Below are 17,868 nucleotides of genomic sequence, written 5' to 3'. Positions count from 1 at the left end.
CCCTGGCCTGGCTCAGAGGGTTAAGGATCCAGCGTTACCGTGAGCTGTGGTGTAGGTCACAGACAGCTCAGATCCCATTAAAGCTAAAGATTAAAAACAAACTCAGGAGGAAAAACACAACACAATAGTTTCAGGATTTCATGGTGGTTGATATCCAAATATGTGTTTTTCTGTGTTGCCGTTTATTAGCCACAAAAATCTCTTTTGATGATATATTGAAAAGTCATGCAATTTTCCCTCTGATAGAATGGTAACATTTTCTTACTGTTATATTAACCATCTATTTTACTTCAACAACAACAACAAAAATAGAAAAAAATTAAAAGTAGACAAAATATCTTGAATGAATGAAGAGCAAACCAGATTTCAGCAGATTAGTAACTTAGTTCCTATGATTTTCCCTCAGGGGTTGACACCAATGGACAAAGGACAAAGTCCATCTCTACTTTAACCATCTGATGCTCCCAAGTGCCCGAAGTAAGCCAGGGTTGAAAATAGCAGATGCATTTCACATTTTATGAAATAAAGTTGAGAGGGTGGGAAAAGACTTAATAAGCATTGACCTGTTTCACTTCACATTTTTATAGCACGTTTACATATATATTTATATAGCTTGATATGTGTTCATATTATTGTGTCCTCTTTTAGTCATTTTAAATTGTTTCATGTAAATCTTTTACGTAATGTCATATTTCCCAAACTTGTCTTAAGTAGCAGTTCATCATATTTATATAAGTTTATTTGGTCTTCGGGGAAATTTTCATTCCCAATTTTCATTATCTCTAGTAGCACTATTCTAAACTTATACAAATTACTTTTTTTTACTTATTTCCTTCGAGGGAAGTTTATCTAAGTATTTCTGAACTCTCTTTTAAAATCTTAATTTCGAATATTCTTTTTATGACATATTTTAATATAAATGGCCTCAACTCTTTTAAATCTAATAATAAGAAATATTTTTGTTTTATTTTTTACTTTCACTTTTTTTTTTTAACTTAGGGGGAATTAACTTGACAAATGGTTTGAATATTTTAAATCCTTAACACATAATAAATACTTAATACACATTACCAGATTACTTTCCCAAAATAGAAAACCAATTATCGTATTGGAACATATGTGGTCCAATTTCCACACAATACCACCTTTTTAAGTGTTAGAATTACTGTTCTGCTACATTAAAAGATAAGTTTCTTCTTGCAGACCTATAAATGCTCTCCACTACCAAAAAAAAAAAAAAAAGTGTTAGATTTCAAAACCAGGCCTGTCATCTGACCAAGTATCTACTCAAGGCAGGCAGCTTTATTTCTCTTTTCCATTTTCACTAGTAAATTTTCACTGAACCAAATGAGAGAAAACATATAGAATGGCTAAAGATGCTTCAATATAAGAGGTAACTATATAGGATTAATGTATGTTTTTACAAAGTTACTAATGTTACCATCAATGTTAAACACAAAAATATACAGAGAGTAAACAGAGTGTGTGATTCAGACGAACAAATCAAGATTATTAGCAACCTTATACAAAGATGAGGAAGGCACATTCCTTGTAGAAAGTGGTCCCATGTCTGCTATTTCTGCCAAATGGAGATTTTATACAAATATATCCTAGTTCTCTGTTTTACCCTCACAATCCTTTTCCATAGAATGAGCCTGTTGCTACCACATTGAAGGAAAGATACTAAAACATGCACAAATCAAGTGCCAAGGAGCCCCCTCCTCTAGAGGATGACTCTGCTCTGTTAGAACTGGCTACAGCAGAAGGAACACTTGATGCTTGAACATTAAACGTCTCCTTCCAATAGTGCTAACAGATTCAGTTTTCCTTTTCTGTGCCTTCCTTCCTTGCACCAACCCATTTGGTTATGCCACTGAGTATTACGGTTTCTATTCTTCGGTTCCTACCAACCATGATGTTATTTTTGAAATAATGTAATCCAGATGTTTATATTCTATAACAGCCCTCCCCCACTCCCTGCCCTGCTCTCCCTCTCCTTCCTCTCTTTCCCTCTACATGTATTCCCTCTGCCTCACGAAAGAGGTGGGAGCTGAAAGAAGAAAGAAAAGGGACATGACAAGAGGAAGGCTCACATGGTGTCCCTATGTGAGTTACGTACTTATTCTCCTCCGTGGGGTTGGCAAATGATGTCTTGAACCAATGTATCATTAAGCGAATGAGCTCCTTCACCCTCACAATAGAGGCCTTGATGAAATCCACTTGGTATGGCAAGAGGGCCAAGGCACACAGCTGGGCCTCGTCACTGTCATTACAGAGGTACAGTTTGCGGTAAAGGTGAAGTTTTAAATCTGTTAACACCAAGGAACAAAGACAACTGTGAGACTTTCCTCCCCTTCTCCTCTCCTGGTTTCTTGTGGTATAAATGGGCTATGTTGTTCTGATTAATTAGACCTTAAGCATTTAAAACAAAACTGTTTCTGTTTTTAGGAAAGTCATTCCAGTTTGTTCAAGCAATTAAAAGAGAAAGCTTCAACATTATGATGCCAGAGCAGTTCAAACTGAGCAAATCCTGGTACAAGAAAATCTTTCTCATCCAATGGGAAAGATTTTCTATCAGCAGAGAAAGTTTCTCAGAAGCAAATTTCATTACTGTTTGCAAATATCATCTAGCATATAAACTGAATGTCATTATGCTCTGTGCACAATAACCTATATAATCCCTTCTGTTTAATATCTAAATTGTTACTATCTGCAGGAAATATTCTACTACCTGGACACTTGAAGGAATTGGTTATATTTATAAAGACAGAGATGGCTTTAAAAGATGTAATTAAGTTACATTGAAAACAAATAATCTACGGCAGATAATGTTACATTAATGGGAGAGAAAAACTAAATAGCAAGAATGATCAAATAAACATCTGTAGCTTAATACTACAATCTTATAAAACATCCTTAACGCAGGTTGTGCTCATTCTTATTGTATGTCATGTCAGTCTAGTGTGTTTTCTCCATTATATAACTTTGATGTCATGTCAACCCATTAATACACAGGACCTACACAGTAGGACAGACCTGGATTTGCATCCAAGCTCTTGCACTTACTAACTACGTAACTGTGAGCAAGTTGTATATTTTCTAAGGCTCAATTTTTAAAATATTAAAACTAGGGTAATGTCTTCCTTTCAGGTTTGTTGTATAGATCAAATGGGATTCATTTAACCAGATTAATTTTTGAGAATTATGTATGGCACATAATAGGTACTGGATAAATCACAGCATTTAAAAAAATAGGCTTAGCAAGATTATCAGAGAAGACGACTTACTAAAACTTCAAATTGGGCTGAATCCACACTCTCCTTCCTACTATCCCATCTTATCTCAGAGTTCCCCATACCTCTGCTTAATGTAGAAGATATTCTAGTAAAATGACCTATTTGTGTGTCTCTAGATTATAAACCCCATGATATCTTCTTCATATGTGTACACTAGTCCTAACTCAGTTTCTAGAACATGGTAGGCATGCAATTCATTTATACTGACAAATTCTAGCACAACAGAAGAGAATTTTAATATGAGCAGCACATTGTCCAACAGTTCTGATTAGTAAAAGAACCAGCTCAAGAAAGTCAACATGTTCCTCTGGTGTCTGTCTGAGAGAGGGTAGGACCAAGGTTATAGTCATTCATTTCCTTAATTCAATACATATTTATTGAATAATACGGTTCTAGGCACAAAGACAAACCTTATCCTCAAAGACCTCAAACTGCAATGGAAAGCCAAATCTGTACACAACGACAATACAGGAGGATCATGCTCCAGCAGCAAATAACAGAAGAGTCCATGGGAAAGCTGAATAAGCAGGTCTGGGAAGGATTGTTTAGGGAAGGAAGTTCACTGGAGGTGTGCTGAGTTTTGAAGGGTAAGCAGAAATTTTCAAGGCAAGGTGTAGGATGGAGCAGGTTAAGGAAAGTTTATCAATAGAAACAATGTGCAAAAACATGGAGATCAAGGGAAATATTTAAGGGTTACTGGCTCGTGAATCTTTTTTCTTCCAAGTGTGAGCCCCAAAAGAGCAAAAATATTGAGCTCCTACCTAATTCATTATAATATTTAATGGTACATGGTAGATATTCCAGAAAAGATAGTTGAATATATAAATGAATAGATCAATGAAAATTCTTGATACCTATTGCTAAGCCAGAGCAGGGTCACTCTTCATGTACTGGCTCACAAGTTGCTGTTGTATTTTCAGTTCTGCCATTTTGTAACACAGATTATATAAATGTTTTAAGTCAAACAGGAGCCTAGATTCAACTTCCAAATTCTCTGGAAAATACAGTTACATCTATGTAAATCACTTAGTCATCTGGGTCTCTGCTTGGGCGACTGAAACAAAATACCATAGACTGGGTGGCTAAGACAACAGAAATTTGTTTTCTCATAGTCTGGAGGCTGGGAACCTAAGATCAAGGTGCTGGTAAATTTGGCTTCTGGTGAGAGCCCTTCTTTTTGGCTTGCAGATACTGCCTTTTCACTGTGTGCTCATGTGGCTGAGAAAATCCTCCTGTGTCTTTTTCTGCTTACAAGAACATTAATCCCATCGTTAGAGCCTCACTGCCATGATGATGTCATCATAACCTAATTACCTCTCTGAGGCCTCACCTTCCAATACCATCTTATTTGAGGGTAGGGCTTCAAAATATGAATTCTTGGGGCAAATCCATACCAGGGCCTTCATATTTTTGCCTGGAATGGAAATACTCTATCACTCTCTCCCTCCTTTTATGAGCATAATTAGATTTTATATTTCATATCTAACTCTAGATACTATCACAGCATCTTAGGCATAAAAATAACATCACAATGACCATAACAGTGTCATTCTATGACTCTGTCCTTATCACTTTTCACTTCCTTTGAGGACCTCCAACTCCCTCCAAGTCCTCTCCTGCTTAGGTCCCCAGGGACTATCTCATGTGTGCTTGCAGGCTTTTACTTTTTGTACCACATGGTATCTGCATCATCGTCTTCTGCTCTTTCGTGCTGTGTTTGATGCCTTCTGTGGCTGCAGATACCAGAAGCGTTGATGGTCCACCCAAAAGCAGTAATGCCACCAATAGTGGAGATGCCTGCCAAAGGCACTACTCCTCCTTCCAGGACTAGAGAACTAAGACTATCAAAGAGAGAGGCCAGCACCTGCATCTTCTCAGTTCAAAGTGGGGGTGGTCCTCTTAGCTGCTCAGGCACACTGGGCCCCTTCTCTGCATGTACGTAACTTCAGAGCTGCCCTCTGCCACTCAGGCTGAAAAACTGTGCCAACTTGAAATCTGGCTGCCTTGTAGATACCCAGGAAATAGCTCTTCTGGTTTTTACTTAATTTTTTGAAGTGTTTCTCCCAAAGACAGAGGTATGAGTCCACTGATGCAAAGTCTTAAACACCTTCAACAATCTGTTGAATTTAGACTGAAGTTCTGTTCCTAACCAATCTTTTCCACTAAAGGAGACTCATCTAACCTCCTGAGTTAGCCAGATGGTGGCTGAATCCCAGTGCAAACTCAGTTTATGCTCAAATTGGAATTCCTGCTGCAAGAAGCAGTTCTTTGTAGGCCAAATCCACATTTCTTTTGTGTTCTTTCTGCACTCCATTATCCTAGACAAATAGTAAATTTAAATTAAATTAAAAACTGGTAGCAGAGTTACTGTCATGGCTCAGCAGAAGTGAATCTGACTAGGATCCATGAGGACACAGGTTCAATCCCTGGCCTCGCTCAGTGGGTTAGGGATCCTGTGTTGCCTTGAGCTATAGTGTAGGTTGAAGATGCAGCTCAGATCCTGTGTTGGTATAGCTGTGGCAGAAGCCAGTGGCTGCTGCTCTGATTTGAACCTAGCCTTGGAACCTCCAAATGCCACAGGTGCGGCCCTAAAAAGACACACACACACACACACAAAAACTGGTAGCATAAGAATGACTGGTATTAATGCACTGCAAGAAAAGAAAAATACTTCCTAAAGCCAGTGAGTGGCAGTTCTATTGCCAGCAAGCTGGTTCTGAATGCCCAGCTCAGTACTGTGTTAGGATGTGGTCAGTCCTCTATAAATACATAATGAATGAACAGCCATTTTAAAGATTTCCTGTGAAACAAATCAATCAATCTTACCTGTGGAAGGTGTAGGCCCCAGCACATCATAGTAGGCCATGATCTCAAAGGAATGGCTGTGAAGACTTTCAGTGCATAAATAATTGAATCTTAAAGACAGTGATGTTCTCTTCCCCATTAGGATCCTTGGAAAAGGAACATGATATGGTGAGAGGTAATAGAAAGAGAAAAAAGAATACATGAGATGATTTTTGACTGTCCTTCCACTTACACAAGCCCTGCTGCTCTCTTGGCTGTTTCTTGAACATGACAAGGGTGTTCCCTTTTCAGGACTTTTGCAGTTACTCTTCCTACAAAACTTATCTTCCATGGCTGGAATTCAGGTCTCTGCTGTACCATTTAGTCTTTTCTGGCCACCCTTTAAAACAAGAGCTCCTTCCCTAGTTCCTGTTAGGATTCAGTCTCAGGGACTAAGGAGACAAGGATTAAGGGAAAGTCCTCGATGAACATATTAAGCTACAAGAGTGGCTCCTCAGCTGCCTACTGGCATCACCTGGGATCTTCAAAAAGTATTGATGGCTTGCTCTCACCTCCAGACATTTTTATTTAATGGATATGGGGTGTTACCTGAGTGATCAGCTCTTACAATAACCACTTAGTAAGAAAGGGTATACCCTCTCTGGAAAGAGAGAACATCAAATGAAACATCTAAGATTTTTAACGCACAGTGTCCTGCTTTTAATCTTTAAAAACCACTAGAAATTCTAAGAGGACTATACGTTTTAAAACTAAGATAACAAACTATAGAAACAGACCCCATAGGTGATTCAAATATTGGCATAAGTAGATCAAGACTTTAACTGATTAACATGTTCAATAGAATAGAGGAGTGGAAAGTAAAAGTAGACATAAAGATAAAAAATTAAACCAGAGTTGAATTTTATATATATATTTTAAAAGAATGGAAAAAATAATTGAACTTGAGTTTTATAGATAAATTTAATAAAATTAGATATAGCAGAAAAGAGAATTAGTGAAATATAACACAGATCAATAGATATTACCCCAAATGGGGGGGGATATATATAAACAAACTTTCATTTAAATTGAACAGAGTGTTCTGAAATGTTATAACTCCTCTTTACTTTTTTTTAATGTCAAGAATATGAAGTTCTAATTGGCTCCATGTACCACAAGAGGAATACTTTAAATCGTTGTTAAGTTCCCTCCTTTTTACTTTTCTCATGAGTATATCCTTCTCTCTCTCAGTCAGGGAGAGTGAGAAGGAATTAGATAAGCCAGTAGCGTTAACACTTCTGTTACACTTTGTAGGCAGATCTTGCTGTGCTCAACGTAGTAACTATGTTTGGGAGACATGGTCCCAGGTGGGAGAAGTTTATACTTGCTGTGGATACCAGGGGGCTTAAATGAGGTATCATTGAATCAGTTGTGGGAGTTCAGGTCACCTCTAGAATGTAATGAGAATCCCTGCCCTAGACTAACTGAACAGGAACCTTACTGTTCAATGAGTATCTCAAACATTTTGGCTGTTGTTATAAGTGGAAAAGCAGTTTGGGGTCCTAGCAGTGCTTTGTCATGAGTCCTCAGATGATATATTGGCCACTTGCTATTTCATGGCAGCCCCATCCATGGACATGTCTTATCTTGGCTATGCCTTGTTAGGACAACTCCATGTCTGGCAATATGGCTTTAAAAGGACTATTTATCAGAGAAGAGCCTTAAGATGATATGACCTGATAATACAAAGTTAAAGAGAGATTCTTGTTTTAAAGACCTCTAAATCAAAGCAGTTATAAATAAGAGCTAGTGGGCAGAAATCCCAGTTACAAACATTACTGTTAAAGGCATGACACATTTTTAAAAGCTCAGAATATGTTTCCCCATTGTGGTTTTCAATAATAAACACACTGGTATGTGCAGAAAGGAATACCCCTGGCCTGTAAATGATTTCTAGTACCCTGGGCTTACTGGGCAAACCTCCTGAGGTTTCATTTACAAACAGGGTGCAGAAAATGACTGACATTGAACAGTTGCTGTTACTGGTAGGTTAAGATATGGACTAGTTCCAAGGGACAAGAAAGGCTTTTCTGACACCCATCTTTCAAAATGAAGTAACTGAAGAGCTTTAAAAATAACAGCAACAAACAATATATCACCAAAAACCAGGTATCAACTGAAACAATAAACTTCTTTACTCTCTCAGTGGGTGGGAGTCAAAACCAACTGTCAGACTCACATATCTGCTTCTTTTCCATTTTTAATTCAATTTTCCTTTCAAATGAGTCATAGTATGGTCTTGGTTGCTCTGAGAAGCAGAGAATAAAGCCAGAAAAAGTGACTGCTGCATACAGATAAAGTACAAGAAAACAACCATGGACAATCTGCCTCCTTTCTTGACTTCACAATCCTCCCCCCTCAGTCTGCCTTAAAGTCTCGTTCTTCCGCAAATACCCCATTTTTTTTTTTTTTTTTTTTTTTTTTTGGCAAAGGAATTGTTCAGCAAAACAAAATATGGGACAAAATATATTCTGGGCCAAATTAAAATCATCATAGCCCCTTGAAAAATCACTCTGAGAAAGGGAGAAGGAATAGACATATAAGAGAGGCAAAGGAAAGGATGATGGTTACCTGGGAGTTTGATTCAACTTTAAAGGCTTTTCAATTAAATTGTTTAAGGAGTTGAAAGAATGGAAAGAACAGAGCTTAGAAAAATGAGTTTGCTGGTTTTTAGGAACAGTTGAGCAAGTCACCGAAGGTTTTCAGAGTTGTTCTTTTCTTCATGGGTTTTACTTTAAAATTTGTCCCAGAAATCTAACAAAATAAAAACTTAAGCCCTGTTTTGTCCAGGAGAAAGATGCCTGCCTGAGATACAGAGAAGAGGAAAAGGAGTTAAGGAGAAATCATCTCTTAGGGTCTTTAACGCTGGGTGGGCAGGGATTATTGAATTAGGACATAACAATGAAGAACAAAGATTCTGATTCTAAATAAGGTCACCAGCGAAAGGGTATACCCTCATTCTTATTTTTAACGTGCCTTTAGGGTACATTAACTGTCCTGTTTTGATAAATAATAATAACAATGATATAATGTACCCTATAGTTTACAAATTTAATGGGGGGAAAACTTGGAAGAAGCAATGGGTAAAAATGAAAAACACATTCTCCCATTTCTTCTTCTTCTTCTTTTTTTTTCTTAAAGGTGGTCTTTCCCTGTTAGGAGTAATCGTATATGAAACTCCAGCATTTCCCTTTTTTGCCTTTCCAACCCCAATGTGCTTCATTATAGCCACCATCATGCCATTCATCTGACGTCTTTGCTAACTACCACAATTTAGTAGGTGTTCGGTATTCCTGAAAGTAGTGTTTTTCATTAAAAGACACATTCAGGCTAGTTCTCTATACTCATTTGAGGCAAGGGCTAGGCAATGAATCTATTATTTAAATTAATAAACAGTTCTGAGACATTGTTTTAAAACATTGATCTTATTTTAGAATTGAAGTGGCAAACAGCCTGGTCTGTTTTTCTCAAGAAATATGTTTTATTCACTTTACGACATAGTTATTTGCATTTTTCTTCATCCACAATTCATTTAACTGAAAAAAAAATAGCAGGAGATGTAAAAATGAAATAGAAAAATAAATAACAACATGTCAAGGCTTTTTCTTTCTTTTTTTCTTTTTGGAGCTTATGGAAAAAAAAAAAAAAAGATAGTCCTGACTATTCAGCACTAGAGGCAAAGAGACTTTGTGTATAATGTCAGCAAAGCCATTTCAGCAAAAGACCCCAGGACATCGCTGAAGGGAATGTTTATCAGACAAATGTGTCTCAAAGATTCTTCGTTCCTGGAGGCACCTTTTCCAGCCCTTCCTGTTAGCATTCCTCAGAGTCAGATTTCAGCTAAGGGATGGAAATTAAATAAAGGTGCATTGGAAAAGACATAATTAGTCCTTAAATCATAGGATCTAGAATTCATGAAGTTTCATTGAAATTTTAGCTTAGAAGTCTTTAAAAAAAAAAGCCTCCAGGGAAATCACTCCAAGTTTTCTCCCAAGAATTTAACGTTAGCATATACAAGTAATTATTACTCAATAATGGTCTTCTATGCTAAGCTGAGTTTCCTTTAGCAGTCTTTTCCACCTTTGAAATAAAAGAATTCACAGAAACACATTCACCCAGACCTGTTCCCCTGTGAAGTTCGCTTCAGGTTTTCCCTCAGAGCCTCCAGTCCTTCTCTCAGTTGTTTCTTGGAATGGTTCACACTGCCAAACACATCACTGAGCAACACGATGTCGATCTCAGAGCATCCTTGAGTATCAGTCCCCTTTACATAAGAACCACCCTGTGAAGAAAAGAGGCAACCATGTGGGGAAAATGTCTGCTCATCTCAAGGGAAGGGCAGATGCCTAGTTGTAGCATTTTTAGGGACCATTAACATCGTGAATAGCTTAAATATGTGCAGTTTATCCTCCCTCCCCTCCCCCTCCCCCAAAGATAGGAGAATAAAGTAATCTGTCTTGGTCTACTGAGAATTTACATTCAGTTGTGGAAAAGAAAGCATAATTTGAAAAAAAAAGCCTGAAAATCCTCATGAAGAGTTAAAGCTAGGAGTTCTCACACTTTCTGCTTAAAAGCCACTTAAGCGGAAAGACAGAAAGACGGTGAGGAATCTGAAGGCAGGAATTAAATTCATAGCTACAGGAGTTCCTGTCGTGTCTTAGCAGAAACAAATCTAACTAGTATCCATGAGGATGCAAGTTAGATCCCTGGCCTCACTCAGTGGGTTGGGGATCCAGCATTGCTCTGGCTGTGGTGTAGGCTGGAGGCTACAGCTTGGATTCGACCCCTAGCCTGGGAACCACCATATGCTGCAGGTGTGGCCCTAAAAAGACAAAAAAAAAAAAAAAAAAAAAAAAAAAAAAAATTCCTCACTATACACGTAGAACGCAGCCCAGCCCTCAATGAACACCTGGTTGGGCAACCTGGGGCACCAGTGCCCTGAAACAAACCATACCTGTGTGTTAGAATCTTAAATGACTGGTGTTTCAGGAGAGTGTTAGTTTGCTGTGGTTCTAAATAGATCAAAAGTGATTTAATAAAGCATTCTGTATTTGTAATTAATGAGAATTTATTTGAAATTTCTTGCTAAATATAATTTTATAAAACTCAAAACTTTAAGTAATTAACAGCACATCTTTGTCTTCTTTAACACTCAATAAAAAACATTACGTTGCACGTTCCCAAAGGAGGCTCTTCAGCAGTAAAAGAAGCTGTTACCTGTGATTTGGGAAACATTATGTTCAAATGTTTATGATTGTAAAAGCAATCTGTCAAAGGTATACTCTGACACATAGACTGAGAAACACACTCTCTCGTGAAGGTAGAAAGCAATCTGAACCCTGTACCTTTTATTGTATGTTAATTTCTTAAAGATTTCCAGCAATGCATTCACTCAGACACTGTGTGGCTGGCTGAAGCAAGAAATATTGTGCCATTTTTATTCTTGATACTGACCTAGCCTGTCCTGGGAGGAGGCTGAGCTCTGGACAAAGCATGGCAGCTTGGTCAGAAGGGAGAGTTCATGGATTGTGGCAAGTATCTACTACTAAAGAAAATCAGGAAACAAGTACCACCTACCAACAAGAGCAGGGTAGGTCAAGGGGAAAGGGCATGTGTCTTTCTCCCACTTCCTGGAATCCCACTTTACAGCAACATTTCCAAAAGGGAGAGCCACAGTGTACCAAAAGGGTTTAGTTGCAGGTAAGAAAAAACCAGTCCAGTTACTTTAAGCAGAAAAGGATTTAATTCAGGAAATCATTGGAACAGCTAGAAGAACAAGCTCTAGATTGAACTTTTAGAAATGACTTTCAGAATAACACTACTGAGTTTTGAGAACTCACCTGCCAAGGGGCATGTGGACCCAGCCACAATCAAAGAGCCTGTTCTGAAAGCTGTGATGGCAAGTGTGGCTCAAGGACCATGCTGCCTTAGTTCACATCTAGGATTCAAGAAGCTGCCTCTGCAATTGCGCATTCCAGAGCCCCCTGCCCTACTGTAAATCCAGGGACTGGAAGTCATTGCCAGAACTCTCGGCTTCAAAGTCATCCTTATCGTCTACATCTAGATTAGCCATACTGAACCTCGCTCCTCCAATTTAACTTGGTTCTGGACTCAATCTTGCAGTAGTGGAACTAATTGATGAAACCGATTTTGTCATAGTGGTAAGGGAATATGAGAGATGTAGTTTTTAGTGCTTCCTTAACCTGAGAGTTCATAATATGCTAACATGAACAGTCAGTCTCCAAGAATGGAGAATAGGACACAGGATTCTGCAACTTAATCATTGGCCCTTGTTTTTAGCCGGCACCTTGCAGGACTGGAATAGAAGTCTGGCTCCCAATTTCTATCTCTGTGACCACGCCTAGTTTCTGTGGAAGAAAGTACATTGTTTCATATTCAGGCTTTTCCATAGCTATGTTAGCTAGAATTTAATCATATGCATAAATCATATTTGCTATTAAGTTACATTAAAAGTTATTTTTTATTTTAAATAAACATGGCCTAAAAGTAATTTTGTAAAAAATCATGTGTGCATTTTAAAATGAAGGAATGGAAAAATTATAAGAAAAAAATGCCCTCAGAACTATATCCTGTATTTTTTTCCTAAACACTGATTAGATAGTATGTTGTGGTGATACTTACATTAAAAATAACAACGATAGAAGGGAAACCACACCATCGTTGTTGTCTGGATGCCTTCCTTGTGTTCAGGCCGTTTTCCTTCAAGGAGATTTTCACAGAATGACCCTGCATTCTGTGGACAACCATTCCAGGACACAGTGAATTGTCTTCAAGTTGACAGGGAGCCCATCAGCAGGGGACCTAATTACTTCCACAGGCATGTTGCTGAGGCATGAAACAGCGCCCTGGGGGACAGGCTCACCTCCTATGCCTGAAATTCCCTTAAGCATTTACAAATATTGGTCAAGTGTGAGCCAAGTCCTTGGCCCTGCCAATGTAAAGGCACTTTGGCCCCTTGAGCAAAAACTGCCAACCTTAATGGGTTCCAGCTGTCACATGGACGAGTGCCTGGCCCTCCAGCCTGCAGCCTGCCCTGGCATTTCAAAGGGCTTCTGGCAGACCCATCACCCCATACAGAAGGTGAAGCTGGCCTTTGAACATGTGGCCCTGCCTGGTTGATGTGTATCACCTCCAGGAGAAAGGAATGCCTTTCTTAGGGCTGCATGGCCCGGCCTGAGGGCTGGGGGTTCAGATTACCTGGATCACTCGGGAGATGGGTACCGGAAAGCAACCCTGGATCAGCTGGAGGAAGGCATCTATTTCAGCCACACAAGCAGCTCTCTGAGAACCTGAGGCAGGGTGGATTTTTTTGTCTGCAAATCTCTGTAGTTCTTGGGAACCTTTACATTCCAACATATTATGAGGTGAAAATCCTGTGGACATTTGGGCTGCATAAAGAAATGATCGATGTTTGTTATTTACTGCATAGAAAAAGATGTGTGTGTCTAGGGCAAGAATCTAATTTTGTATGCAAATCATGTCTAATTAATTATAAGGACTGGCTTTTTGTGATCAGGGAGACCTACTCTCTCTGCTGGTAGAACATCAGCTGACTTCACTCCCTCTAGGCTCAGCTGGCATGTCAACCGTTAGTCTCAACAAATAAGTGGCTGAATTTCTCTGAGATCAAATGAGAAATTTACCAGTTTAACTCAATAGTCATTCTTATGTCAGAAAAAAAGTCTTTTCCCCAATTTATGGATTATTTTAAGTTTCTAACTGAAAAATATGTTAACCAATTTCAATAAAATGATCCCAGAATAAAGAACTCTAAGTTAAACCATCTATTTTGAAGTGTTAAACTGTCAGCCGACAGGCCATATTCTACCAGCAGAATATTTATTTTGCGCCTGCTCAGTGATTTTAAAAAGGAGAAATAGGCAACAGCTAGAAATTAGGAGGTAGTACATTTTAAAAATGGGGACATTAGAGGGATGTGTCTGTGTGTCCATGTTTTAAGCCAGAAGAGCTGACAAGACTGACCACACCTTTTACAGGAAGGAACTGAATAACTAAACTGTTAGGTTTAGTGAATGGGGCATGTGAACTAACTGACAATAGACAAGGGAAGAGGCATACAAATTTTATTGATGTTATTTTATTTATGTGCATAGAGTTCTTTATAGAAAAGAAAAGAAGACTACAAAGAATCAGATTCAAGTACTTATATACCCCTGTAACAAAGGACTCTAAGTTATAAAGAAGTGACTAGACAAAGGCAAGGGGATTTGGGGCTTCTAGGGCCCATCAGTCGTGGGAAAGAGACTAGAGAATATACAGAGGGAACTAATGGAAGGTAAAAGTTTTTTTAAGTAAGGTTTGTCTGTACAGACTGATGTGCTGACTCCATGACTCCAGAAATAAGACCTATTCTCCTCAACCTGGTACAGGAAGGGTTGAGGATGGGGAAGGGTAGATGTTATGCTCTGCTTTTAGGCAGAAAAGGGGTGAGCAAAGAGTTCTTCTTTGATCTGCTATTTCTCAGTTGCCTTAAGCTCAAAATTATCAATATGCCAAAATGGCACATTTTGGGGGTTGTTCCCTTCAACAACACAGAAACTTCCATAACTTTTTATTTTATTTTAAAAAATTTTTTAATTTTATTGTCCTTTTTAGGGTTGAACCCGTGGCTTATGGATGTTCCCAGGCTAGGGCCAAATCAGAGCTATAGCTGCCAGCCTACACCACAGCCGCAGTAATGCCAGATCCAAGCCACATCTTCGACCTATGCCACAGCTCACAGGAAATCCAGATCCTTAACCCGCTGAGCGAGACCAGGGATAGAACATGTTCTCATGGATGCTAGTCAGATTTTTTTGGACTGAGCCTCGACAGGAATTCCCATCTTTTTTTTTTTTTTCTAAACTTTTTAGATCTCTCTCCCTCTTTCTCTCTCTCTCTCTCTCTCACACACACACACACCCCCCTGAGAATCAGCAATAATAAAGCAACTCTCATTCAGGTTTATAGAAAAAATTCCTATTATCACTGAGAATTAATTTTATAGTGGTCTCTTGCAGAAGAGGGCCCAAGGGCCTTGAAGAAGAATTCACTAATCCTTTCTGGGAATGAACATTTAACTGGACTTTCCTTTTTTAAGCACATATGGGACATTCACAGAAATTGAATATATAAACTTGACATGTCAGAGAACTGATATCACACACATGACATTTTCTGACCAACATGCAATTAAATGAGAAATCAGTAACAATAAAAAATACCTCATACTTTTAGTTAGAAATGAAAAACATACATTTCAAGTAAGTCATGGATCACAGAAGAAATCATAATGTAAATCAGGACATAGTACTAAACAGGAACAAGACATTTTATATCAGCACTCAGGGGAGACAGAGCCCTTGTTAAAATTTCATCAATTATACCAAATTAACAGATTAGGGCTTCTTTTCTAACACTGATTCTTTTGCTTGCAATATAGTAGCCAATTTTTGTACACTCTTTAGTAGTATTTCATTTAAAAAATGATCAATTTTCAGTGACTACTTTGTATTCAGAGTCAATTACAGTTTCTTGGAAAAAATTTAAATTTATTAAAAGACTTTCATAGAGCAGCAACCACCCATTAGTTTAGAGGACATAATCACAAAAATGAGAGGAAATGGTATAATATCTTAGTTTTGTGGTTATTTTTTGATGGGCAGACCATCATCTGACTCCCACCTGAATCCTGAAACTCTGACTGGAAGTCCCCAGAGTTGTGCTTCTCTGCGGTCTCTTTGCACAATGTCTCGGTGTCCCAGTTTCCTCCTCAAAAGAGGCTCTGCAGAATTACCCTCTCCTCCTGCCATTCCAAGTGTACTTAGTTTCAGGCCACATCCTAGTTCTATCCTCTCTTTTCTCTTTTTGGAAACAATCTGTTTCCACAACCTGGAGAAGGGAAACCACAGTATGGTTCCTATGTTGTGTGAATACCCACAGAGGGAAAGCACCCAGGATCTCCTTTACCTCTTTTACTGGCTGTGAAGTGATGCTCTTGTCTTTCATGGTTCTCCCGACTAAGGATTGTTCCAAAGTGCCTACAACACATTCTACAGGATTTTGATATTTTTGTAGCCTTATGCATTATATTCCTTTCTTCTAGATTTACCCAGTTTAGCCTGTGTGTCTCCATGGTTGACCTGTGAGATATAGACTGAGCAAAAGTAAATACTTAACACAGGAATTACAAAAGCTTTTTGAGCAATCTGCCAGATTTCATTTGACTTCTCAAGAAATGCGCTCATTCATGGGTCCGGTGAATTCTCATTCTGTATTCTCAAAACAGAACAAAATCCATTAGTTTTTTTTTTCTTTGTTGCAGATGGAAAACTGCAGTAGATTAATAAAGTGAAGAACCATGAGAACCACAGTGCTGAAAAAATGATCTTTTAAAAAGTACTAGGTTTCATTTCATAAAATCAGAAGAATGAGACCCTAGCTCTTTTTCTGACATTTACTTTCTCAGGCCTTGGGCAAATCAGTCAGCTGAATTGCATCTTTGATTACTCATTTGTAAAATGAGGAGGAGGAAGGAAGGAAGGACATTAGTCTGCCTCTAAGGTCACACTGAAAGTGAAAAATTCCAGGACTGTGAGAACCCTATCCCTAGATAAGTCCTTTGGAATCATAACTATAATAATAGCAGTGTCCTGGGTATAACATTTGTGTCCAGGGAACTCTGTGGAGTGTCCTTCACAGCAGCCCTGAGATGGCCCTTTATAGCTGAGAAGACTGGGATGGACAGCTTTGTCCACTGCATGCCACCCATGGCCTCGGGTCATGAGTTTTAACTTTTCATTTTCTGTTAATAAATCTTCATAAGAGACTTAAAGCCAATGGACAAAAAGCATGAATATTTTAGAAAAAGTGGGAGGTTCTCAACTTCCTCCCATGTGCACCCAGGTACCTTGCTGTGATCTTGGAGCTTATCCCCCAGGACTTCTTGGCCACATTTTTCGCAGTGAACTTTTCCAAGATGCTTCTGTTGAAAGTGATACCTCAGAGCCGTGCAGCTCACAAAATCACTCCCACAGAGCTCACAGTTGTACAGTTTAAGAGCCCACATCCTTTCCCAGTGATTTAGATCCTGTTGATGCCAAAATAAATAAATAAATAAATAAATAAATAAGCCCTTTGAAGAAAATCTAATTCCTCACTGTTACCTACGATAAAGATAACATTTTCTCTGGTGTGCTAATTTGTGTTCTATCACAGGAATGTTTTCCAGGAAATGTATTCCTCACCAAAATCAAGCGTGGTATCATGAAAATATCCATTTACATCAGCTGCTTGTAACCTAAGTTTATAAACATTAAGGAGGCTGTAAAACCAATAAAACAAATGCAAAATTTTGTGTATATATGAATATACATACATTTTTCTAATAAGCGTTTTCAAATGGATCTAAGATCCCAGAGATATTAACTGCTGATTTAGATAGTATCTTCACTCAGGGACTCTCAGAGCCTTTGTTTCTTCCTTTTTTACCACCCAATGAATTCCTATATCTGAGAAAATTATCCTGAGTGATGATTTCTACATATCTTTCAAATTAACTCTCGATTTTTTCAAAGTTAAATAGTTTTTTTTTTTTTTAAAGAAAAGTAGAAGTTTATACCAAGAGACGCAGTCTGGAAGAAGATGTTGGCAAAGTCTAATCTTCAGCTGGCTGCTTCTGAAACTGTTGATTTTCTTGTTGCTAAGT

General features: G+C 38.4%; 1 protein-coding gene across 2 annotated transcripts in view; it reads right to left on the bottom strand.

Moving 5' to 3' along the window:
* The window catches only part of LOC100511185 (2'-5'-oligoadenylate synthase 1-like), a 54,992-nt gene extending 37,124 nt beyond the window's left edge, over positions 1-17,868 (bottom strand). For both annotated transcript variants that reach the window (XR_014838411.1, XM_013994999.3), the window contains exons 1-7: positions 17,782-17,868; positions 17,071-17,250; positions 16,131-16,317; positions 13,359-13,549; positions 10,262-10,422; positions 6,123-6,247; positions 2,120-2,309 (exon numbers count right to left, since the gene is read on the bottom strand). Coding sequence is in view for 1 of the 2 variants with exons in the window: in XM_013994999.3 (XP_013850453.3) it covers positions 2,120-2,309; positions 6,123-6,247; positions 10,262-10,422; positions 13,359-13,549; positions 16,131-16,317; positions 17,071-17,229 (1,013 nt within the window). In the remaining variant the exon portion in view is untranslated. The remainder of the gene's footprint in view (positions 1-2,119; positions 2,310-6,122; positions 6,248-10,261; positions 10,423-13,358; positions 13,550-16,130; positions 16,318-17,070; positions 17,251-17,781) is intronic.

This window comes from Sus scrofa, chromosome 2 (genome assembly GCF_054392235.1).
Source record: "Sus scrofa isolate SSC_HxYL_T2T_F1_AM1 chromosome 2, Sscrofa_HxYL_maternal_Yorkshire_Landrace_v2.0, whole genome shotgun sequence".
Taxonomy (NCBI): Eukaryota; Metazoa; Chordata; class Mammalia; order Artiodactyla; family Suidae; genus Sus; species Sus scrofa.
This window is presented reverse-complemented; position numbering and strand designations above follow the sequence as displayed.